A 27,845-nucleotide genomic window follows, 5' to 3' on the forward strand; every position below is an offset into this window, starting at 1 on the left:
GTTCGCAACTTTTGCTCGCTGATAAAAAAAAGCCTTGCCTGTACCGGAAGTAGCGTGACGTCACAGGAGCTAGTATTCCTCACAATTCCCCGTTGTTTACAATGGAGCGAGAGAGATTCGGACCGAGAAAGTGATGATTACACCATTAATTTGAGCGAGGATGAAAGATTCGTAGATGAGGAACGTTACAGTGAATGGCTTGAGAGGCAGCGATGGACGTATCTTTTTTCGCTCTGACCGTAACTTAGGTACAAGCTGGCTCATTGGATTCCACACTCTCCTTTTTCTATTGTGGATCACAGATTTGTATTTTAAACCACCTGGGATACTATATCCTCTTGAAAATGAGAGTCGAGAACGCGAAATGTACATTCAGTGCCTTTTATCTCCACGACAATACATCGGCGAAATGCTTTAGCTACGAGCTAACGTGATAGCATCTTGCTTTAACTGCATATAGAAACAAAATAAATAAACCCCTGACGGGAAGTATAGATAGAAAATCAACAATACTATTAAACCGTGGACATGTAAATACACGGTTAATGCTTTCCAGGCTGGCGAAGGTTAACAATGCTGTGCTAACGACGCCATTGAAGCTAACTTAGCAACCAGACTGCACAGAGCTATGCTAAAAACATTAGCTCTCCACCTACGCCAGCCAGCCCTCATTTACTCATCAACACCCGTGCTCACCTGCGTTCCAGCGATCGGCAGAAGGACGAAGGACTTCACCCGATGCGTTTGGTGGCCCGGAGACGTAGGAAGTCAAGGTGAAGTCGGCGGCTAGCGCTCCAACAAAGTCCTCCTGGTTGTGTTGCTGTAGTCCGCTGCTAATACACCGATCCCACCTACAACTGTCTTCTTTGCAGCCTTCATTGTTCATTAAAAAAATTGCAAAAGATGTCCAGAATACTGTGGAATTATGAAATGAAAACAGAGCTTTTTGTATAGGATTCTACGGGGTACCATAACTTCCGTTACTCGGACTTCGTCACGCACATACGTCATCATACCGCGATGTTTCAGCCGGATATTTCCCGGGAATTTTAAAATGTCACTTTATAAGTTAACCCGGCCGTATTGGCATGTGTTGCAATGTTAAGATTTCATCATTGATATATAAACTATCAGACTGCGTGGTCGCTAGTAGTGGCTTTCAGTAGGCCTTTAAAGTACACACATAAACTCAAAACCCTTGTGAAGCCCCAAGTACTGTGTATAGCCAATGAAATAACACAACTTTATATTGAGGTTTTCAACACATCGTCTGTAATTCCTTCACCTTGGGTGGGTGTTCAATTTAGACACATTAAGTTGTAGTTCCCGAATGAAGGTGGAGATGACTGACATGAAAAGCAAGGGACTGAAATGGTGGGCAAATAGCAGGTTGGCAAATAACACATTACTGTGGGGGTGAATTAAATAATGTGTGTGCGCTCAGCGCTGTACTGCCCTTTCAAATGTTTGTATCGACTGTAAAAGCCTTCATTTATATCATGTGGCACTCTAAATATGCACAGCACACACACACACTTTCATGGCGAGGACGACGTATCCACTGGGCAAATGACTCAAATCAAAATAAACACGTACTGCTCTCAGTTTTGCATCAAATCTGGCCTACCGTCTAGCCAAATATGTCAAAATATAGTCCTTAGTATACATTTTCTCACCAAACGATGAACAATTTGGTAACAAGCACCAGATTCAACTAAGGCTACAGTGTGTGCCACTGAGGGTGGGTGAGAAAAATAGTCTTTGTGATTTGGGGCAGAAATAATTGAATTAACGAGTATGATCTGCTCGGTTATTTTCCTGCATTTTCACTGCATTTATTGCACTTAAAGGCCTACTGATAGTCTGATAGTTTATATATCAATGATGAAATCTTAACATTGCAACACATGCCAATACGGCCGGGTTAACTTATAAAGTGACATTTTAAATGTCCCGGGAAACTTCCGCTTGAAAACGTTGCGGTATGATGACGTATGCGCGTGACGTCACGAGGTCAAGGGAAGTGTTTGGACCCAATGCAAATAGCTGTTTTCTTCGACAAAATTCCACAGTATTCTGGACATCTGTGTTGGTGAATCTTTTGCAATTTGTTTAATGAACAATGGAGACTGCAAATAAGAAAGTTGTAGGTGCGATCGGTGTATTAGCGGCTGGCTGTAGCAACACCAACACCAGGAGGTTGTGTTGTGTTTTGAGCAGGATAGCAGACGCACTACGGTGAGTACAGCTTTGGCTTCCAAACATTTGATCGCTTGCCCGTACGTGCGTGTCGATATGTGCATGTCACGTACGTAACTTTGGGGAAATATATGTTTCTTGCCGACTCTGATGGCGGCCGGGGTGTCGTCAAAAGCGTACAACGCCCGCCGCCGCCGCCGCATCTAAGTTAGCTTCTCTTTTTTTAGCTTCGCCAAGCTGAAAATTATTAACCGTGTATTTACATGTTCATGGTTTAATAGTATTGTTGATCTTCTGTCTATCCTTCCAGTCAGGGTTTTTTTAAATTTAGTTTCTATCTGCATTTGAGACTGATGCTATCACGTTAGCTCCGTAGCTAAGTTAGCTTCTATTTTTTTTAGCTTCGCCAAGCTGAAAATTATTAATCGTGTATTTACATGTTCATGGTTTAATAGTATTGTTGATCTTCTGTCTATCCTTCCAGTCAGGGTTTTTTTTAATTTAGTTTCTATCTGCATTTGAGACTGATGCTATCACGTTAGCTCCGTAGCTAAGTTAGCTTCTATTTTTTTTAGCTTCGCCAAGCTGAAAATTATTAATCGTGTATTTACATGTTCATGGTTTAATAGTATTGTTGATCTTCTGTCTATCCTTCCAGTCAGGGTTTTTTTAAATTTTGTTTCTATCTGCATTTGAGCCTGCTATCACGTTAGCTCTGTAGCTAAGTTAGCTTCTATTTTTTTAGCTTCGCCAAGCTGAAAATTATTAACCGTGTATTTACATGTTCATGGTTTAATAGTATTGTTGATCTTCTGTCTATCCTTCCAGTCAGGGTTTTTTAAAATTTTGTTTCTATCTGCATTTGAGCCTGCTATCACGTTAGCTCTGTAGCTAAGTTAGCTTCTATTTTTTTTAGCTTCGCAAAGTTGAAAATTATTAACCGTGTATTTACATGTTCAGTCACTGTGAATGTCCATTTCGTGTTCTCGACTCTCATTTTCAAGAGGATATAGTATCTGAGGTGGTTTAAAATACAAATCCGTGATCTACAATAGAAAAAGGAGAGAGTGTGGAATCCAATGAGCCAGCTTGAACCTAAGTTGCGGTCAGAGCGAAAAAAGATACACCCTGCACTACACTGTAGTCCTTCACTCTAAAGTTCTTCATCCACGAATCTTTCATCTTCGCTCAAATTAATGGGGTAATCGTCGCTTTCTCGGTCCGAATGTCTCTCCCTCCATTGTAAACAAAGCGGAATTGTGAGGAATCCTTTGTCTTGTGACGTCACGCTACTTCCGGTAGGGGCAAGGGTTGTTTTTATCAGATACCAAAAGTTGCGATCTTTATCGTTGTTGTTCTCTACTAAATCCTTTCAGCAAAAATATGGCAATATCGCGAAATGATCAAGTATGACACATAGAATGGATCTGCTATTCCCGTTTAAATAAAAAAAAAAATCATTTCAGTAGGCCTTTAAAATGTCTTGTGCTTCTCTCCCTTTTTTATGCAAACAGAAAAATCCACTTGTGGCTGAATTCAAACAGAAACTTCAATATTCCAAGACAGTCTATAAACAAGACGATTGCTTCAAATTTATATAATTGCTTATCTATTGTTGATATTAAGAATATGTTTTTCTAGATGTCCACCCAAGAAGATTGAACTAACATAATAACCTAATAACATATTGAAATATATTTTATTACCGACTCCCTGGTGTTTGCTTTTTTCTTAGGGGCTGTTTATTATCAGTAATATCAAAGCAGATTTTCTGATACTGAGTCGTGCTGAAAAATAAACAGAGGAGCCTTTTTACTAGACCTTGTACGGTCGTGCTACTGTGTCCCGGCTGCCAAGCGTGACACCTAAATCACACAAATCCAGAGCACGCAGACACAGTACAGTCCAGTCGGCCTGCAGGTTACTGTCAGTCGGCCAAAGAATGTGCCTTGATATTTCATGTCATGTCTGTGTTTGCAGTATCAGACGTGCAGTACGGACGCTTGGACTCTAATGTGACACTGGCATGTGGGAAGTCACCAATTAAGTAAGGACCTTTAAAACTGTTGCTTTTGTGCTGTTATGTTTGCATTTGTGTTTTATAGCGGATGAGATGTTGACAGAGGAGAAGGCTTTTAAAGTCATGTCTTACCTCCTTTTTAAGAGAAAATCAAGCACTTTGAAGACAGAAAAACAGATAAAAATCTTTTTTTTTACCAAAAGTTGTCCATGAAACAGATCACATTTACTCAACTCGTGGCCCCCACTCTAATACATTTTGCAGACCTGGCACCTGTAAAGCTGAAGTGTTGCTTTTAGGGTTGTCCTGATACCAATATTTTGATACCGGTATTGGTACCAAATTGTATTTCGATACTTTTTTTTTAAATAAAGAGGACCACAAAAAGATGGCATTATTGGCTTTATTTTAACAAAAAATCTTATGGTACATGAAACATATGTTTATTATTGCAATTTAGTCCTTAAATAAAATAGTGAACATACTAGACAACTTGTCTTTTAGTAGTAAGTAAACAAACAAAGACTCCTAATTAGTCTGCTGACGTATGCAGTAACATATTGTGTCATTTATACACCTATTATTTTGTACACATTATGAAGGACAAACTGTAAAATTTAAAAATTATTCTACTTGTTCATTTACTGTTAATATCTGCTTATTTTCTGTTCTAACATGTTCTATCTACACTTCTGTTAAAATTTAATAATCACTTATTCTTCTCTTCTTTGATACTTTACATTAGTTTTGGATGATACCACAAATGTGGGTATCGATCCGATACCAAGTAGTTACAGGATCATACATTGGTCATATTCAAAGTCCTCATGTGTCCAGGGATGTATTTCCTGGGTTTATAAACATAATATAAATTTAAAAAAAAGACTAAACAAGAGTTTGTGATGCTAAAATGTATCGATGTAATACAGTAGTAGTAGTAGTAGTAGTAGTAGTAGTAGTAGTAGTAGTAGTATCGGCTAGATACGCTCTCGTATTTGGTATCATTACAGTGGATGTTTATTATTGCAATTTAGTCCTTGAATAAAATAGTGAACATACTAGACAACTTGTTTTTTAGTAGTAAGTAAACAAACAAAGACTCCTAATTAGTCTGCTGACGTATGCAGTAACATATTGTGTCATTTATACACCTATTATTTTGTCAACATTATGAGGGACAAACTGTAAAATTTGATTATTAATCTACTTGTTCATTTACTGTTAATATCTGCTTATTTTATTTGTTTTAACATATTCTATCTACACTTCTGTTAAAATGTAATAATCACTTAATCTTCTCTTGTTTGAGTCTTTTCATTAGTTTTGGATGATACCACAAATTTGGGTATCGATCCGATACCAAGTAGTTACAGGTTCATACATTGGTCATAATTTAAGTCCTCATGTGTCCAGGGACGTATTTCCTGAGTTTATAAACATAATATAAATTTAAAAAAAAGACTAAACAAGAATTTGTGATGCTAAAATATATCGATGTAATACGGTAGTAGTAGTAGTTTCGACTAGATACGCTCTTGTACTTGGTATCATTACAGTGGATGTCAGGTGTAGATCCACCCATGGCATTTGTTTACATTGTGACGCCGGTGAGCTATTGTATCCTCCTACGGTGTGTAGTGAAGCATGTTTAGCTATTCCTCGTCCTCCAGTGATAATGATACTTATAAGAACCATACTTTATTTGTGGATTAGGGATTTAGAAGTAGCTAAAACACTGCAAATTTTGTATGGACGTTAGCCATGTCTTAAAGCAGCTCTTCCTGAGGGCGTTTCTGTGTTATAACTTCACCTTTATCTTTACTTTTTAAGCCAAAATGCGTCCATTCTCCCTTTTCTGTCTACACACTGTGTCTGCTTGTAAGTTCGCCGTGATTGTGCGGTACTTTTTTAGAGGCGGTATAGTACCGAATATGATTCATTAGTATACCGGTACTAGTACCGTACAACCCTAGTTGCTTCATTCTGTAAGCAAATGCTGCAGAACGTGGCAGAAAACTAAAAAGACAGCAACATTTATCCAGCCAAAATAAGGCCATAAGACAAAATGTAAAATTAAAATGCACTCAAACATAAATTAAATGTGATTTAATTAATTTTTTTGTTTATTATTAATATTATTATTAATTATACATAGTAGGAATATATTAATAGGACTGTCTCCTGTGAGCGAAGTCTTTCTAAACTTAACGTACTTCCTGGCAGCATACCCGCAGTGTGGCATCTGAATAACAGCTCAGCGTTGCCATGGCACCAAGTAACATCAAATGGATCCTTGGTCCTGCTGCACGTCACCCTTTCAGCCCAGGGCGACTACAGCTGCTATGACAACCGCGGGCTCCTCCTTCACGCCATCAAACTCCGGCTGGGCCGTAAGTGTCGTCGTGTCTGGCCTGTGCTCGTTAAGGATTTAATCCAGCAACCCTGCAGCATTTTAGTCACTTTTATACTTTATTCAATGTTTTTTTTTTACTTGATATTGGCTATTTCTGTTCAATTCACTCATTTATAACTATAGATTTGTTCTTGTTAAAACACTAAGTCCTCAAGAGGAAACTGGCCTACACTTCCTGTGAGTGTCTCAGACAGGAAACGTCTCCCTACTTCCTTTTGAGGGATAAGTTGCAAGATGATCGGAGTTTTAACATATTATTAGAGGACCCCTTTTCATACTAGTGGTTTTATAACTGACGTGGACATTGGTGCTTACAGTATGCATTGGGAACTACCTCTGACTCCTTTTTTTTCTCAGATCCCCCGGGGCTGCTGAGCATTTCCTGTCGACTTCCTAATCACACTTACATTAGCTGCTCCTGGGCGGAATCTGTAAATACTTCTCTTCCAGTCCAGTACAACGCCTCCTTCAGGTACAATCCAATTATTGCATTAGAAGACTTTTATCTTTATCTTTGCCACATGCACATTCACTGTACAAACATACATATACACATACCGTACATAAACATTCAGTGTGCAAACATACATATACACATAGGGGTGTAACGGTACACACAAATTTCGGTTGGGTACGTACTTCGGTTTAGAGGTCACGGTTCGGTTCATTTTCGGTACAGTAAGAAAACGACAAAGTATACATTTTTGGGTTATTTATTTGCCAAATTTGCAAAATCTTCCACCAAAAATATTTTTCTTAGTGTAATATTTGATGTGAAGTAATGGGAACCTTGGATAGGTCAATAATTCATAATAACATTGATTTTGATTCAATATTATGTTTTGAGCAATGACATTTTGAAAGAAAAAAAAAACAGCTTTGTTTTATTAGTCAACATTGCAACTTTTTCTAAATTACATTTAACCTTGAAGCTTTTTTATTTCACTTTTGTTATGTTTTTGTTTATTTTAATGGTATTTTTAGAATGTGCCGTGGGCCTTTAAAACATTAGCTGTGGGCCGCAAATGGCCTCCGGGGCACACTTTTGACACTCCTGCTATAGAAAATAAAAAATAAAATGTGATAAATCTATGGATAAAAAGCAGAACCTGGTGACGCATGCACGTTTATCATAACTCTCTCTGTCTCTGCCCCTCCCTTACCAATGCTGCTGCTGCACAATTTGTTTTGTTTTTAACCCCTTCTTAACCCTGAACGTACATTGAAAATACATGCAACCCTAACTCAAAATGCCGGACATTTGAGGCATTTAAGAAACTCCGCCCCGACAGCTCCGCAAAAGAGGACATGTCCGGTGAAAAGAGGACGTATGGTCAGTCTATCCTAGCCCGTTAGCTGCTAGCATGCCGTGTGTTGTGCCTCGGTGTGCATTGTTTACACAACGAGCGTTACGCTACTTAATAGGTCCGTGTGGAAACTCGTTCGGTACACCTCTGAACCGAACCGGAACCACAATCTACCGGATCTACCGGAACCTACAATCACTGTGCAAACATACATATACACATACATGTACATATACATTGACTGTACAAACATACATATACACATACATGTACATATACATTGACTGTACAAACATACATATACACATACATGTACATATACATTCACTGTACAAACATACATATACACATACATGTACATATACATTCACTGTACAAACATACATATACACATACATGTACATATATATTGACTGTACAAACATACATATACACATACACGTACATATACATTCACCGTACAAACATACATATACACATACACGTACATATACATTCACCGTACAAACATACATATACACATACATGTACATATACATTGACTGTAGAAACATACATATACACATACATGTACATATACATTCACTGTACAAACATACATATACACATACATGTACATATACATTCACTGTACAAACATACATACGGTATACACATACTGTACATATACAAGTACATATACTGTACATACACACACTCATGCATATAATCACGTTTCATCAAACATGTATTGACGTTGTTGCCCTAGGGTAAACCGGGTAACACACGACACACTGACAACGCTTAACCTATTGTTACTATAACAATCTACAAGGTTAATATAGCTGGCTTCTCTTTCTTCCCCTCCATTTATCTGCTTTCTTTTGTATCTCAAGTTGTCATTACGTACATGTATTGTTGCATTTGAACAATTGTATTGTTGACAATAGAGATATTTTTTGTTAATATTCATTATCAATAGTGATATTTCTATTGGTACTTGTATTGCTCCATTTGCAGTGTAAAAATGTTCATTGTCATTTCTGTGTTATTAATAGTTTCTCTTGTTATATTCTTATTTTACTGTTATATTTTTATTGTCATTGTTGCTTTTTATTTTTATTCTATTGTAATATTTTTCTATTTTGTCTCCATTTATACCCCCATTATTTACTTTTTACTTTTTACAATTTTGTACACTGCTGCTGGAATTTAAATTTTCCTGAGGGAACTCTCCTGAAGGAATCAATAAAGTACTATCTATCTATTTATCCATCTATCTATCTATCTATCTATCTATCTATCTATCTATCTATCTATCTATCTATCTATCTATCTATCTATCTATCTATATATCTATATCTATCTATCTATCTATCTATCTATCTATCTATCTATCTATCTATCTATCTATCTATCTATCTATCTATCTATCTATCTATCTATCTATCTATCTATCTATCTTAATATTTATTTCACTAACTGCTTCTTTGCTGTCACTTTTACCATCATATTAGTACATATCATATTTGCTGATGTTTCTCTATTGTTGTTGTTGTTGTTATTATTGTTATTGTTGTGTTTGCTGTTGTTGTTGTTGTCTCTCTGTCTTCTCCCCCTCTTGTCCCCGCAATTTCCCCCTCTGTCTTCCTTTTTTTCTCTTTCTATCCCTTCCTGCTCCGGCCCGGCTAAAAAACCCCAAAAAAACCCTACAAAAAAACGTGGAGTAACCCCTGAGTGTTTTGGAGTAAATGTAAATCTTAAACATGTGTTTTTTTCTATTTCAAGGGGCACCGGTCAGGAGTGGCAGCCATGCCTCATGGACACTGTCCACCAGAACTGTTATGTGGATCACCCATCCTTCTGGCAGACCATTCACACCCTGAGAATTACTGCCACCAACGTCCTCGGGTCTGAGACCACATTTGCCCGGTTTAAGTTAGACAAGCTCTGTAAGTCATTCTTGTGAAGAGGCATTGAAATATTTGTGTCGTCATCCACTTGCAGTACTGCTGTGTATAAATCATGTTATCCAGATGTCTTTTATACTGTAATGTTGAAAAAAAGACTAGCATTTCAGGGCACATGCGGTTTTTACTACAGATAATTGTTTCAGACTGTTATTCTCTACATTCAGACATGCACACCATGTAATATTTCCACCCTGAAAGATTTGGACACTTATTTGTGGTCCAGATCATTCGTATTGGATATGCTTTTGTGTAAATTTTGCGTAAATTCTGCTCCACAGTCAATTTTAGAACCTATTTTTGGTGTCTGTCTGCAAAATTCTAGAGACGTTCCCGGATTGCAAATGGAACCACGCCTCACCGTCTCCAAAAGTATATGGATTTATCTCTTGAAAATGTTTAAATATATATCTTGAAGTCGTCACAGCTATTTTTTTCCAGACCCGGTCACAGCATTAGGTACACCTGCATACTCGCCGATCTATTCAGACCTATATACACTACCGTTCAAAAGTTTGGGGTCACCCAAACAATTTTGTGGAATAGCCTTCATTTCTAAGAACAAGAATAGACTGTCGAGTTTCAGATGAAAGTTCTCTTTTTCTGGCCATTTTGAGCGTTTAATTGACCCCACAAATGTGATGCTCCAGAAACTCAATCTGCTCAGAGGAAGGTCAGTTTTGTAGCTTCTGTAACGAGCTAAAGTGTTTTCAGATGTGTGAACATGATTGCACAAGGCTTTTCTAATCATCAATTAGCCTTCTGAGCCAATGAGCAAACACATTGTACCATTAGAACACAGGAGTGATAGTTGCTGGAAATGGGCCTCTATACACCTATGTAGATATTGCACCAAAAACCAGACATTTGCAGCTAGAATAGTCATTTACCACATTAGCAATGTATAGAGTGTATTTCTTTCAAGTTAAGACTAGTTTCAAGTTATCTTCATTGAAAAGTACAGTGCTTTTCCTTCAAAAATAAGGACATTTCAATGTGACCCCAAACTTTTGAACGGTAGTGTATGTATACAGCACAGGCCAAAAGTTTGGACACACCTTCTCGTTCAATGCGTTTTCTTTATTTTCATGACTATTTAAATTGTAGATTGTCACTGAAGGCATCTGTGGAGGGAGGCGTGGCCTGCGGGCCTGCAGCGAAGCGGGGTGTGCCAGGACCGGCCTCGAAGTCAGCTAAGGAAATTTTCAAGGTGCCAGCGAGAGCTCACCGGACGTTGCCGCAACCGCGATGCTTTCCAGGGCGCGGGCCCCTCTCTCGGGACGAACCCATTCCAGGGCGCCCTGCCCTTCACACAGAAAAGAGAACTCTCCCCGGGGCCCCCGCTAGCTTCTCCGGGATCGTTTGCGTCACCGCACCGGGCGCCGATCTCCACCTGTCCAGGTTCGAGGATCTGAACCCGACTCCCTTTCGTTCGACCGGGGGCGACGTAGGACATCGCCCCCGCCCTTCTTAGGCAGTCGCCCATCCCTTAGGACCGACTGACCCATGTTCAACTGCTGTTCACATGGAACCCTTCTCCACTTCAAAGTTCTCGTTTGAATATTTGCTACTGACTTCGAGGCCGGTCCTTCGCTGCAGGCCCGCAGGCCACGCCCCCCTCCACAGCATCGAAACTAGGAATGAACACATGTGGAGTTATGTATGTTTTATATTCTAGTTCCTTCAAAATAGCCACCCTATTCTCTGATTACTGCTTTGCACACTCTTGGCATTCTCTCCATGAGCTTCAAGTTTTCACTTCACAGGTGTGCTTGAAGCTCATGGAGAGAATGCCAAGAGTGTGCAAAGCAGTAATCAGAGCAGAGGGTGGCTATTTTGAAGAAACTTGAATATAAAACTTTTTTTCAGTTATTTCACCTTTTTTTTTGATAAGTACATAACTCCACATGTGTTCATTCCTAGTTTTGAAGTGACAATCTACAAATAGTCGTGAAAATAAAGAAAACCCATTGAATGACAAGGTGTGTCCAAACTTTTGGCCTGTACTGTGTATGTACATATATATATATATATATATATATATATATATATATATATATATATATATATATATATATATATATATATATATATATATATATATATATATATATATATATATTAGGGCTGCAACCACTAATCGATTAAATCGATTAAAATCGTTTAAATTTTTATTTTTTTATTTTTTTTATTTTATTTTTTTTTCAAATAAACCTTTATTTATAAACTGCAACATGTACAAACAGCTGAGAAACAATAATCAAAATAAGTATGGTGCCAGTATGCTGTTTTTTTCCAATAAAATACTGGAAAGGATATACATGTAGTTTGTCTCTTTTATCCGATTATAAATCGATTAATCGAAGTAATAATCGACAGATTAATTGATTATCAAATTAATCGTTAGTTGCAGCCCTAATATATATATATATATATATACATATATATATATATATATATATATATATATATATATATATATATATATATATATATATATATATATATATATATATATATATATATATATATATATTATGCACTGGTAAAGACAAGATGAAAACAATCCTTTTTCTTTTTTTCCCCCTTATAGTTCAAAGTAGCGCTTTACTCAATGTCTAAATAAGTACTGCAAAACCCCGCGAACAGAGGCATTCAAAACTGCCATCTATACATCGGAAAAGACAAAATTCACCATAAATCCCCTTTAAGAATTTCCTGTGTTGATTTATGTATTGCCTTTGTACCGGTAGTTAATATGCTTTAATGAGCAGAAGTTGCATCCTTAATGCATCTTCAGTTTATGTCGTACTTTGCTTTAATATGACACTATTTTTTATCCTAAAAGCCTCTGGTATTACCGTTAATATTTCTAAGAATTATTTTGGACAAAAAAGCTTCCCAATACAAATACTAGTACATGGTAAAAGCATCAGAAGTAGCATAAAATTTAAAAAAAGCAGAAATTCCATGAAAATGTATCTCTTTCAAGAATGTGTTCAGTTGTTTCTAACGCAAGTGAAATTCTTCTTTTTTTTCTGTCCTTGCAGTGAAACCTGACCCTCCAGAGTCTGTGTTGGTGAAGGAGGTAGAAGGCCACCCCAAAAAGCTGAATATCTCATGGAACTTTCCCTTCTCTTGGCAGAGATATGACGCTTTTCCCTTAATGTTTCACATTAGATACAGACCACATGGATCTCTTTACTGGTCCGAGGTCAGTGTCTGTTTCTGTACATACACTAGAGCAGGGGTCACCAACCTTTTTGAAACCAAGAGCTACTACTTAATGCGAAGGGCTACCAGTTTGATACACACTTAAATAAATTGCCAGAAATAGCCAATTTGCTCAATTTACCTTTAACTCTATGTTATTATTAATAATTAATGATATTTACACTTAATTGAACGGTTTAAAAGAGGAGAAAACACGAAAAAAATGACAATTAAATTTTGAAACATAGTTTATCTTCAATTTCGACACTATAAAATTCAAAATTCAACCGAAAAAAAGAAGAGAAAAACTAGCTAATTCGAATGTTTTTGAAAAAATTAAAAAAATAATTTATGGAACATCATTAGTAATTTTTCCTGATTAAGATTAATTTTAGAATTTTGATGACATGTTTTAAATAGGTTAAAATCCAATCTGCACTTTGTTAGAATATATAACAAATTGGACCAAGCTATATTTCTAACAAAGACAAATCATTATTTCTTCTAGATTTTCTAGAAGAAAAATTTTAAAAGAAATTCAAAAGACTTTGAAATAAGATTTAAATTTGATTCTACAGATTTTCTAGATTTGCCAGAATAATTTTTTTGAATTTTAATCATAATAAGTTTGAAGAAATATTTCACCAATATTCTTCGTCGAAAAAACAGAAGCTAAAATGAAGAATTAAATTAAAATGTATGTATTATTCTTTACAGTAAAAAAAATAAATTTACTTGAACATTGATTTAAATTGTCAGGAAAGAAGAGGAAGGAATTTAAAAGGTAAAAAGGTATACGTGTTTAAAAATCCTAAAATCATTTTTAAAGTTGTATTTTTTTCTCTAAAATTGTCTTTCTGAAAGTTATAAGAAGCAAAGTAAAAAAAATAATGAAATTATTTAAACAAGTGAAGACCAAGTCTTGCTAGTAAATAAATACAATTTAAAAAATAGAGGCAGCTCACTGGTAAGTGCTGCTATTTGAGCTATTTTTAGAACAGGCCAGCGGGCTACTCATCTGGTCCTTACGGGCTACCTGGTGCCCGCGGGCACCGCGTTGGTGACCCCTGCACTAGAGTCTTGAGATACTACACACCAAACCTATTTATACACATTATTTTTACAATCACTTGCATAAATTATCCTATTTCCTATTAGAGAAATAAAGCTTAGGCTGCATATGACAAAAAACTTACTGTAATGCTTGAATACATCCATTTACTCATTAACCCTGTAAGACCCAAATATAGAAAAACCTAAAAAAAAAATATTTGACCTTTCAGATGTTGTTGTAGGAGGCATTTGATGCAGAAATTGAAGAGTTAAAAAAAATGTTCATGTATGTTTTTAGAGAAATGTTGCAATACTGCAACATTGGGCTTTGATGGGAGCAGAATTTCTGTATTTGTACTCACGTTGTCTGAACAACTAAGGGTTCATTTGCAGGGTTGATTGCTTACTTATCCCCATAACGGTATATACCATTAATAATAATCACACAGTAGGTATATTTGTATGAAGTCATTTATTACAAATATAAAAAATATGATACGAGATAAAACTTTTAAAATAGCTTTTTCCCCCTCTTTTTTTCTTTTCATGACATCGGTCATAAAGACTTTCATTGGTGGTGAAAGTCCTAAAAACAGTCTGTAAAACATCTGTAGAATGTATACTATCCATGTATAGAGAAAATACTTCAGCCAGTGATGTAGTGGAGGGAATACAACCTGTTTGAGCCCACTGCAACAAGCCAGCTATTTGACTACCACATTCACCCAGTGTTGTATAATTGCAACAATTATATAACAAGCTCTAAATGAAATTTGATGCATCTGTTCCACAATAACTACATATGTACATGCTCTAGACCAGGGGTCACCAACCTTTTTGAAAGCAAGAGCTACTTCTTGGGTACTGATTAATGCGAAGGGCTACCAGTTTGATACACACTTAAATAAATTGCCAGAAATAGTCAATTTGCTCAATTTACCTTTAACTCTATGTTATTATTAATAATTAATGATATTTACACTTAACTGAACGGTTTAAAAGAGGAGAAAACACGAAAAAAAATGACAATTACATTTTGAAACATAGTTTATCTTCAATTTCGACTCTATAAAATTCAAAATTCAACCGAAAAAAAGAAGAGAAAAACTAGCTAATTCGAATCTTTTTGAAAAAATTAAAAAAATAATTTATGGAACATCATTAGTAATTTTTCCTGATTAAGATTAATTTTAGAATTTGGATGACATGTTTTAAATAGGTTAAAATCCAAACTGCACTTTGTTAGAATATATAACAAATTGGACCAAGCTATATATCTAACAAAGACAAATCGTTATTTCTTCTAGATTTTCCAGAACAAAATTTTTTAAAAGAAATTCAAAAGACTTTGAAATAATATTTAAATTTGATTCTACAGATTTTCTAGATTTGCCATAATAATTTTTTTGCATTTTAATCATGATAAGTTTGAAGAAATATTTCACAAATATTCTTCGTCGAAAAAACAGAAGCTAAAATGAAGAATTAAATTAAAATGTATTTATTATTCTTTACAGTAAAAAAAAAAACACTTGAACATTGATTTCAATTGTCAGGAAATAAGAGGAAGGAATTCAAAAGGTAAAAAGGTATATGTGTTTAAAAATCCTAAAATCATTTTTAAGGTTGTATTTTTTCTCTAAAATTGTCTTTCTGAAAGTTATAAGAAGCAAAGTAAAAAAAATAATGAATTTATTTAAACAAGTGAAGACCAAGTCTTTAAAATATTTTCTTGGATTTTCAAATTCTATTTGAGTTTTGTCTCTCTTAGAATTAAAAATGTCGAGCACAGCGAGACCAGCTTGCTAGTAAATAAATACAATTTAAAAAATAGAGGCAGCTCACTGGTAAGTGCTGCTATTTGAGCTATTTTTAGAACAGGCCAGCGGGCTACTCATCTGGTCCTTACGGGCTACCTGGTGCCCGCGGGCACCGCGTTGGTGACCCCTGCTCTAGACTTTGTAATAAAAAACAAATAACATTTAAAAGACATTTTAATTACTTGAATCTGATGAATCCAGTCCAATGAAACTTATAAACAAATGTACAATCCAATAACCTTGTGGGATTGAACAATAGGACCCAATGACTATGTAAATTTGGTAAAAAAATAAAAAAATATATAACAGATTGTTTTTTAGGATGGTTAAAGGTAACGTTGTAATTTTACAACAAGGGGTGTTACAGGGTTAAAGTTGGATAATTTGCATTCTTACATGCATCCAATGCAGATCAAAAAATGGATTATAATACTTAATTGTCATCTCTGTGGTGCTTTTGGTGTCCTTATTCTGTTGTCTTTTCTCTGCCTCTTTACGTCAGGTTTACACAGAAGAGAGTCAGATCGTGATTTTTGATGCGCTGGCTGGCCACCTTCATCAGGTTCAACTCCGAACCAGGGATGAGGTGGACTCTGAGAGCCAGTGGAGTGATTGGACTCATCTGCTTTTTGCACGGCCGTGGGAAGGTTAGAACATTGTTCATTTCTGGAAAAAGAGAAAACTGTTTTTTAAAAATCAGGCATTGTCATTTGTCAAGCTCCAAATTCATTATGTGTGTTCAACCACACTTTGCATAGAATAATGTAGACTAATTTTTTGTAGAATTTATGCATCCTTTAAGCACTTTAAATGGTCTTGCCTCTGAATAGTGCTTTATAAATAAACGTCCCTCGTCTATTGACATGGGGATACATGTGACAGCTGAGCCTTTGATTATAATTAAAGATTTGACATGCTAGTTATTCTCTGTAATTAAAAGAAACTGTGTAAATATATAGTTGTTTTTCTTGTTTATCTTTTACTTAAAACACTGTGGTCACTCATGCTTTTTGCGCAAGTTCCCACAAATTCTTCACGAGGACACATCACATTGAGCAACTGTTGGTGTCGACAGCAATATTGACAAATGTGTGTTTGTGTCTTTCCCCTGCAGACTATGCAACATCTGAACCTCCGGAGGATACTTTTTTGGACAATTTCTTTTACACCAACACAGAGACGGAGACCTCCACTGCAAAGACTCACAGTAAGCTTCTTCAAGTGATGCATTTACCATTTACCTTCCTTATGTTGCTTACCTCTCAGATGACATACACTACCGTTCAAAAGTTTGGGGTCACATTGAAATGTCCTTATTTTTGAAAGAAAAAGCACTGTACTTTTCAATGAAGATAACTTTAAACTAGTCTTAACTTGAAAGAAATACACTCTATACATTGCTAATGTGCTAAATGACTATTCTAGCTGCAAATGTCTGCTTTTTGGTGCAATATCTACATAGGTGTATAGAGGCCCATTTCCAGCAACTATCACTCCAGTGTTCTAATGGTACAATGTGTTTGCTCATTGGCTCAGAAGGCTAATTGATGATTAGAAAACCCTTGTGCAATCATGTTCACACATCTGAAAACACTTTAGCTCGTTACAGAAGCTACAAAACTGACCTTCCTTTGAGCAGATTGAGTTTCTGGAGCATCACATTTGTGGGGTCAATTAAACGCTCAAAATGGCCAGAAAAAGAGAACTTTCATCTGAAACTCGACAGTCTATTCTTGTTCTTAGAAATGAAGGCTATTCCACAAAATTGTTTGGGTGACCCCAAACCTTTGAACGGTAGTGTATATGCCGAGTAAGAAGGACCATCAAGACAGAATAGGAATATTATCATGTTTTACTGAAGCTTCAGGAGACCAGTCCACATCAATACACTCATACCGTCATCTCGGGATGGTCTAACATTCAAACAGGAAGAGACAACTTCTTGAATACGCAAACAGCCGCCACCTTCTCCTGAAAGGAATACAGGCTCATTGTTCTACTACAGATAAGATATAAGGGGGTACTCCAACTCCTACATTGCAAGTCTTCAAGGTAACACACACAGTTTACTTGCGGACATAAAATGAAAAAATAGAAAGAGTACAAATGGAAAAACACTAGCTGCTTTAAACATGACTATGAATAAAGAAAGAACTCTTACACATGTATGCATTCTCCACATTTACCATACACGTGATATAAAGGTACTAAAATGTCAATATTCTCATTTAGAATGTCTTTTTTTATTTTTTTGTGCATTACACATGACCTTCCTTGATAATACTTATTGCAATTACAGCCACATTATACTTTATCTTGTGTACAAGGTTTAGGTAAAGTAAAGATTCAAATAAACCGATATTTATATTACAGCATGTTACTTGATATTTAGCATTATCCATCATTATTGACACAATAGCAGGCGTACCTTACTTTTAGAACAAATACTTTGTAAAGTGTCCTTCCCCTATCACATATAATACAGTAGACTACACATTTTATAGTATGTGTGAAGTCCAGACATGCACGCTTAAAGAAATGAAAGTAAACCAGCACCATTCTCAAAAGTCTTATGATGCACTCACTTTTGCAGTAGAAAAAAGCATCTGCTAGTGATCAGAGCTGCTAAATTTGCCGTGGACCAGATGTGTTCCCATTGTGTCCTCAGTCAGTCACCATCAATCAGTTTTATGCCACAATATTTTATTTTCTTCTTCATATGTGGCTTTGTTTAGGTTTGGAGTTGTTTCCACCCTTTGTGTTGTCAATAGTAATATAAACTTTTGCTTATTTAAGGGGAAACTTTTATGATTTGATAATTAAATTGTGATTCAACACACTTCCTTGTCGGGGTTCCCAATCTTTTTGACCTCGGGGCCCAACATTTCCACTACGGAGGGACCTGGGCCCCACTCAAATTAGTAATTTTACTCTTGATTATAATTGTATACAATAATTATATCTAACCTACTTACAGTTTAAAGGATAAACCTTGTAAAATGATATGAAACCATGTGTTTATCACAAAGATTATTATCAAGGCTTAGGTCAGGCTGATTACAAAAATAAATACTAATCAAATATTTATTATTTATGTATTTATTTATTTATAAATATACTGCAAAAGAAAGGACTCGTAAAAATTGATTTAAAAAATACATTCACATACAATTACGCAGTTCTAAAATAAATAATGGCTAAATTAATATTGAATAATAATGATACATGTTTCTTAATGAAACAATACAATTTAAGCACAAAATGACAATACAGCTTGACCACTTTAGTCATAATTTTTGCACTTAAACTTCTCAATGACTTTAGCGGCAATTAAAATTATATGAAAACATGCATTTATCACAAATTTTATTATCAAGGCTTAGGTCAGGCTGATTACAAAAATAAATACTAATCAAATGTACTGCAAAAGAAAGGACTCGTAAAAACTGATTTAAAAATACATTTACATACAATTACGCAGTTCTAAAATAAATAATGGCTAAATTAATATTGAATAATAATAATACATGTTTCTTGATGAAACAATACAATTTAAGTACAAAATGACAATACAGCTTCACCACTTTAGTCATAATTTTTGCACTTAAACTTGTCAATGACTTTAGCTGCAATTAAAATTATATGAAACCATGCGTTTATCACAAAGAATATTATCAAGGCTTAGGTCAGGCTGATTACAAAAATAAATACTAATCAAATATTTATTATTTATTTATTTATAAATATACTGCAAAAGAAAGGACTCGTAAAAACAGATTTAAAAAATACATTTACATACAATTACGCAGTTCTAAAATAAATAATGGCTAAATTAATATTGAATAATAATAATACATGTTTCTTAATGAAACAATCTATACAATTTAAGCACAAAATGACAATACAGCTTCACCACTTTAGTCATAATTTTTGCACTTAAACTTCTCAATGACTTTAGCTGCAATTAAAATTATATTAAAACATGCATTTATCACAAATTTTATTATCAAGGCTTAGGTCAGGCTGATTACAAAAATAAATACTAATCAAATGTACTGCAAAAGAAAGGACTCGTAAAAACTGATTTAAAAATACATTTACATACAATTACGCAGTTCTAAAATAAATAATGGCTAAATTAATATTGAATAATAATAATACATGTTTCTTAATGAAACAATACAATTTAAGCACAAAATGACAATACAGCTTGACCACTTTAGTCATATTTTTTGCACGTAAACTTGTCAATGACTTTACCTGCAATTAAAATGATATGAAACCATGTGTTAATCACAAAGATTATTATCAAGGCTTAGGTCAGGCTGATTACAAAAATAAATACTAATCAAATATTTATTTATTTATTTATAAATATACTGCAAAAGAAAGGACTCGTAAAAACTGATTTAAAAAATACATTTACATGCAATTACGCAGTTCTAAAATAAATAATGGCTAAATTAATATTGAATAATAATAATACATGTTTCTTAATGAAACAATCTATACAATTTAAGCACAAAATGACAATACAGCTTGACCACTTTAGTCATAATTTTTGCACTTAAACTTCTCAATGACTTTAGCTGCAATTACAATTATATGAAACCATGCATTTATCACAAATGTTATTATCAAGGCTTAGGTCAGGCTGATTACAAAAATAAATACTAATCAAATGTACTGCAAAAAAAAGGACTCGGAAAAACGGATTAAAAAATACATTTACATACAATTACACAGTTCTAAAATAAATAATGGCTAATTTAATATTGAATAATAATAATACATGTTTCTTGATGAAACAATACAATTTAAGTACAAAATGACAATACAGCTTCACCACTTTAGTCATATTTTTTGCACGTAAACTTCTCAATGACTTTAGCTGCAGACTTCTTCTTCTGTTATTGTCATTACTGCCACAAGTGGTGGACAAGTGTATTACAACTGAGTACCGCTGCAGCCCATATGGACCACAGCCGAGAAACATGTCTTTTTTGGCGGCCCTCTGGGTGTGGCTCGCGGCCCAACACTAGTCTATATAATAGATAGTGCTTAAAATTTTGCATAAATATTGCTCCACAGTCACATTTATAACTTGTCTTTTTTTTCCGTCTGCAAAGGGTTCGTGTGTAGAGGCGTTCCCAGATTGCAAATAAAACCCTCCATGCCTCGACCTCTCCTACAGTATCAAAATGTACACTTTTAAATATATACCTTGAAGTCGAACATCTCCTATATTTTTTTCAGTCATGGTGGAAAATAAACTTCATAAACAGCATATACATTCACCGGCCACACCATTAGGCACACCTGCCCACCAGATCAATACACAGCCAGGATTTGACGCTTTGACGTTGTTTAACACAAGTATCCAACATTGCAACATTTATTTGTCAGAAAAGAGGAAAATCATCATAGGTGCCCTTTAAAAATGATTTGCCATTTTTTGGGGGTTAAGTTTGGTGAAATTATTCTTCTCCCCTGACAGGTCCGCCTCCGCAAGATGACGGCAATTTGGGTTTGGTGATTCTGCTGGTTATGTTTGCCGTGGTTATCATCGCCACCGTCCTTTCTCTCATCTGTGTGGTGTGGTAAGACACTCACTTGCAGTTCTCATCCACTAATCACACCCTTTTTAAAGGGAAACTGCACTTTTTTTTTGGATTAAACCCATCGTTCGCAATCATATTAAGACATGACGACACATTTTTTTTTAATGCATCCTAACTAGAGATGTCCGATAATGGCTTTTTTGCCGATATCCGATATTGTCCAACTCTTAATTACCAATTCCGATATCAAGCGATACCGATATATACAATGGTGGAATTAACACATAATTATGCCTACTTCTGGTGTGATGTAAGGCTGAAACGACGCGTCGACATAGTCGACGTCATCGGTTACGTAAATACGTCGACGCCGTTTTTGTGCGTCGACGCGTCGCATATTTATGTCACACTGCCGTCATGGCGGAGCGCAAAGCAGACGATGCGAGCGAGGGGAAAAAAGCACGCCAAAAGTGGTCAAAAGTGTGGGAGTATTTCAATAAACGGCCTAATAATGTTGTTGTATGCACACTGTGCCGAGCGGAAATGGCTAATCATAGCAGCACAACGGCTAGGAACGAACATTTGAAAAGAAAACACCCGACTGCGTTCTTGCCATCACCATCAACTAGTCAATCGTCCGCGTGAGTATACGTTGTCATCATTACACAAAAACATGAACGTGTCATTTGTATCTGCGTTGTAAATTCATAAACTAAAGCACCGTTTCGCTCTGAGAGGCGCGTTTGGCGTGCCTGTTCAGTGTTTACAAAGACGCGCTCCTAACGTTAATTAGTTGGCAAGGTTTCCAAATCTGGCAATGCTGGCTCGGTCTTACCTCTCAGTTCCAGCCACATCGACCCCTTCTGAGCGCCTATTTTCAGCTGCTGGGAATATTGTAAACAAGAAAAGAACCAGCCTCACCCCAGAGCATGTAGACATGCTAACCTTTCTTCATTACAACTGTTAGTCACTCACAGGAATGAGTAGAATTGGTTATTGTGTACTGTGTTGGACTGGATGTTTATTTTGCACATTTTAAAAGCAATACTTAATGTTTACAGTGCTCCAGAAAATTTGGATTGGCACTTTTTTGTGCTGGATGTTTATCTTTATTTTTGCACATTTTAAAGCAAAATAAGCAATACTTTTACTTTTGTTGAAATGTTTACACTGTTGTTACAGAATATTTCGTTTTTGCACTTTTTTGTATTGGATGTTTATCTTTATTTTTGCACATTTTAAAGCAAAATAAGCAATACTTTTACTTTTGAAATGCTTATACTATTGCAGAATATTAAGATTTGCACTGGATGTTTACTTTTATATTTGCACATTAAAAAGCAAATAAGCTACTTTTAATTTTGTTAAATGTTAAAAGTTTTAAATGTTTACATTGTTACAGAATATTTTGTCATGTTGTTGTCAATGTTGATTGACTGAGTGGCCATACTTTTTTTTTTGTAATTAAAAGCCATGCCTTTTGAAAAAACTGGCTTATATTTATTTTTTCATCTTCATTTTAAATAAAAAAAAATAATCGGTAAAAGGAAAAATTATCTATAGATTAATCGAAAAAAATAATCTATAGATTAACCGATTAATCGAAAAAAAATCAATAGATTAATCGAAAAAGATAATCTATAGATTAACCGATTAATCGAAAAAAAAAAATAAATTAAATCGATAGAAAAATAATCGTTAGCTGCCCGCTGGATGCATTAAACAATGTAACAAGGTTTTCCAAAATAAATCAACTCAAGTTATGGAAAAAAGTGCCAACATGGCACTGCCATATTTATTATTGAAGTGAATTTTAACATGCCTCAAAACAGCAGCTTGGAATGTGGGACATGCTCTCCCTGAGATAATCCTGATACCCACAACAACTATGGGAAGTACTATACTTTGACTTTCACAAAGTGCATTATTTTTTTTTTTAAACATGCCTCAAAACAACAGCTACAAAAACAACAAAGGCACACAGCTTCAGTCCAGAGTATACTAGAGTAATAAAGTAAACGATAACATAGTCCTCCTTTAGTGCAAGACTGTGTGGTACTACTTTTTTTCGTCTTTTCATCCATCTTCTGCTTGTATTCATTATGTATCGCCTTATGATACTTGAAGAGGTGGGAGATCAAATTGCTGGTATTAAAGGAAGACGTCTTGGTTCCTCCTCGCATAACCAACTTTTTGCAGTCCTTGCAAATTTCCAGTTTTTTATCCGTCAGAGACACTTTAAAATAATCCCAAACCATAGACATGGTGTCGTTAGTCAGTCACCGAGCGAGCTGGCTTGTTAGCCACGGCTACAGCACCGGCAACAACACACTCTTGTTGTTGTTATGCTTCTCTCTATGTCCGTGTACCGCTCCGTACAGCGGCGTTTTAAAAAGTCATTAATTTTACTTTTTGAAACCGAAACCGATAATTTCCGATATTACATTTTAAAGGCCTACTGAAAGCCACTACTAGCGACCACGCAGTCTGATAGTTTATATATCAATGATGAAATCTTAACATTGCAACACATGCCAATACGGCCGGGTTAACTTATAAAGTGACATTTTAAATTTCCCGCTAAACTTCCGGTTGGAAACGTCTATGTATGATGACGTATGCGCGTGACGTCACGACAGCAACGGAAGTATTCGTACCCAATGTGTCACCATACAAACTGCTCTGTTTTCATCGAACAATTCCACAGTATTCTGGACATCTGTGTTGGTGAATCTTTTGCAATTTGTTTAATGGACAATGGAGACTGCAAATAAGAAAGTTGTAGGTGCGATCGGTGTATTAGCGGCGGACTACAGCGACACAATCAGGAGGTTGAGTTGTGTTTGAGTTGGATAGCAGACGCGCTACGGTAAGTACAGCTTTGGCTTCCAAACATTTGATCGCTTGCCCGTACGTGCGTGTCGCTATGTGCATGTCACGTACGTAACTTTGGGGAAATATATGTTTCTTGCCGACTCTGATGGCGGCCGGGGTGTCGTCGAAAGCTACAACGCCTGCTGCCGCCGCTCCGTAGCTATGTTAGCTTCAATTGTTAAGCTTTGCCAAGCTGGAAATTATTAACCGTGTATTTACATGTACATGGTTTAATAGTATTGTTGATCTTCTGTCTATCCTTCCAGTCAGGGTTTTTTAAATTTAGTTTCTGTCTGCATTTGAACCCGATGCTATCACGTTAGCTCTGTAGCTAAAGTGCGTCAACGATGTATTGTCGTGGAGATAAAAGTCACTGTGAATGTCCATTTCGCGTGCTCGACTCTCATTTTCAAGAGGATATAGTATCCAAGGTGGTTTAAAATACAAATCCGTGATCCACAATAGAAAAAGGAGAGTGTGGAATCCAATGAGCCAGCTTGTACCTAAGTTACGGTCAGAGCGAAAAAAGATACACCCTGCACTGCCTCTCTAGTCCTTCACTCTCATGTTCCTCATCCACGAATCTTTCATCCACGCTCAAATTAATGGGGTAATCGTCGCTTTCTCGGTCTGAATCTCTCTCGCTCCATTGTAAACAACGGGGAATTGTGAGGAATACTAGCTCCTGTGACGTCACGCTACTTCCGCTACAGGCAAGGCTTTTTTTTATCAGCGAGCAAAAGTTGCGAACTTTATCGTCGTTGTTCTCTACTAAATCCTTTCAGCAAAAATATGGCAATATCGCGAAATGATCAAGTATGACACATAGAATGGATCTGCTATCCCCGTTTAAATAAAAAAATGTCATTTCAGTAGGCCTTTAAAGCATTTATCAGACATCTCTAATCCTAACTAGTAAATAAATGCCATCAAAAGTCATCTTACAATGGAACCTAAGGGAGCCTCTCTATCCTGCCTCTAAATAGTAAACGAGTTATACTTTTATAGCACTTTTCTACCTTCAAGGTACTCAAAGCGCTTTGACGCTATTTCCACATTCACCCATTCACACACACATTCACACACTGATGGCGGGAGCTGCCATGCAAGGCCTTATCCACCACCCATCAGGAGCAAGGGTGGAAGTGTCTTGCTCAAGGACACAACGGACGTGACTAGGATGATGGAAGCTGGGGATCGAACCAGGAACCCTCAGTTTGTCGTCAAAAAAGCCCTTAAAAATGATTCAAAAACTTCCATTAAGGTTTTATATACATAATGTAAGTACAAATGTTATGTAGTAACAGACATATTTATAATAACATTTAATATTTACGTATTTTGATCATTTTAAGCATTTTTTTTTTAACATCACTGATAATTACTCACTGCAGACTTCATGAGAGACAACAAACACACAATCACTTACTGTACAATGTCTGCTGTCATTAGGATACTAACTGCTAAGATGTTCATATATTCCCGTTAGATCAGAAATGACTCATAATCCTGGCGATATTTTGTGTCGTTTCCTTTACCGGGTCTAAATTGGCTGTCAAAGTGTACCAACTTGTCGGAATACGTCTTCGTTCTTATACTATCGAGGAGATGAATTATGCACAATAAAGTTGGACTAGCAAGGAAGCGAGGAAGCAGCTTCCCAGTCAACATTGGCACGCTAGCTATAAATAGTCGGTCTGCGTTAGCACTTATAATAACAATATCACTAATACTTGTTAATATTCAATTATGGAGTATTGTTGGCACTTTTTGGATGGTTTTTGATTGGGTTTTATGGGCGGAACAGAGGACCTCCCATTGGCTTTCTTGTAAGCAGACTTTTATTTACAAGTTAGAAAGTTTTTTTTAAAAATACATCCGTCGTCATGTCTTATGATGATTAATAAATAAATAAATAATAATAAATAAAATAAGATATTCTTCATCTCAGTATGTTAATAATGACTGTCTTAATTATATATATATATATTCACGGATGCCATTTTACTATAAAAAAAGTCAGTAAATGAATGTATATATTTGTAAACGCTCTGAAGTGGCAAAGGGGTAGGATTTAATAAGCTTTGCTTCTTCCTACTCCTTTTCGGACATGATTGAAAAGTGAAATAAAATTGTGTGTTGTATTATGCTGTAAGTGTGTTTATGTTCCAAATAAACTAAAGAAAGAAAAGAATGATTGTGAACCAAAGTCAAAATTCCCCCCAAAAAGTGCAGTTCCCCTTTAAGTTAGATTTTTTTTCTTGTAATCATAATGAATCCTCATTTTTTCCTCAGGGTGAGGCAGAGGCGGCGTGAACATGTGACCAAACAGGAACTCACCTCGGTGGTCAAGATGAAGTCCATGCCAATTTGATGTGAGACAAAACCCTCTTTTCCTCTCAGTGGTATTTTATCTCTGGAGTCAAATACTCACGTCATTAGAAAAACAGAATTAAACCAACATGTTTGCTAATGTATGCTGGTTTAAAAACTGCAACAAAGTGGGCGTGGAAAAGACAATTGAAGTGAATCCACGTAAATAAGATCTTTTTTCGTTTAAAAAAAAAATTATATTATGTTTATAAAGTCAGTAAATACGTCCCTGGACACATGAGGACTTAAATTATGACCAATGTATGATCCTGTAGCTACTTGGTATCGGATCCATACCTAAATGTGTAGTATCATCCAAAACTAATGTAAAGTATCAAACAACAGAAGAATAAATGATTAATCCAATCCAATCCACTTTATTTATATAGCACATTTACACAACAAGAATGTTTCCAAAGTGCTGCACAGCCATGTTAAAAACAATATTAAAAACAATATTAAAAACAATATTATGCTACACCAATGACTGAATAAAAACAAAGAATTAATTAATAGAAAACCAATACAGAGACAATATAAAAAATAAATATGATTAAAAACGATTTTAAAGGGTAAAACCAATTAAAACAGTAAAATAGACATCAAAATGTATTATTATTATTAAGTGATAGAACATATTAAAACAGAAAATAAGCAGATATTAACAGTAAATGAAGAAGTAGATTAATAATGAATTTTCTACCACTTGTCCTTTATAAAGTGTACAAAATAATAGGTGTATAAATGACACAATATGTTACTGCATACGACTAATTAGGAGTCTTTGTTTGTTTACTTACTACTAAAAGACAAGTTGTCTAGTATGTTCACTATTTTATTTAAGGACTAAATTGCAATAATAAACATATGTTTCATGTACCCTAAGATTTTTTGTTCAAATGGAGACAAAAATGCCATTTTTTGTGGTCCCCTTTATTTAGAAAATTATCAAAATACATGTTGGTATCGGGACAGCCCTACTACATTCTTATCAAAACGATAATTTACTAACATCATTTGTATTATTATTGTGTTTATTTTTATTAAATGATATAACATAACA

The 27,845-nt window shown here is 35.5% G+C and overlaps 1 protein-coding gene across 1 annotated transcript in view; it reads left to right on the top strand.

The window, feature by feature from the left end:
- The window catches only part of il11ra (interleukin 11 receptor subunit alpha), a 119,136-nt gene that overhangs the window by 80,192 nt on the left and 11,099 nt on the right, over positions 1–27,845 (top strand). The window contains exons 3-11 of the mRNA XM_062031722.1: positions 4,180–4,246; positions 6,443–6,609; positions 6,990–7,104; positions 9,707–9,870; positions 12,939–13,102; positions 16,477–16,621; positions 17,089–17,181; positions 21,472–21,574; positions 26,705–26,784. Of these exons, the coding sequence (XP_061887706.1) occupies positions 4,180–4,246; positions 6,443–6,609; positions 6,990–7,104; positions 9,707–9,870; positions 12,939–13,102; positions 16,477–16,621; positions 17,089–17,181; positions 21,472–21,574; positions 26,705–26,783 (1,097 nt within the window). The 3' untranslated portion in view covers position 26,784. The remainder of the gene's footprint in view (positions 1–4,179; positions 4,247–6,442; positions 6,610–6,989; positions 7,105–9,706; positions 9,871–12,938; positions 13,103–16,476; positions 16,622–17,088; positions 17,182–21,471; positions 21,575–26,704; positions 26,785–27,845) is intronic.

Source organism: Entelurus aequoreus, linkage group LG21, assembly GCF_033978785.1.
Source record: "Entelurus aequoreus isolate RoL-2023_Sb linkage group LG21, RoL_Eaeq_v1.1, whole genome shotgun sequence".
NCBI classification, from domain to species: Eukaryota; Metazoa; Chordata; class Actinopteri; order Syngnathiformes; family Syngnathidae; genus Entelurus; species Entelurus aequoreus.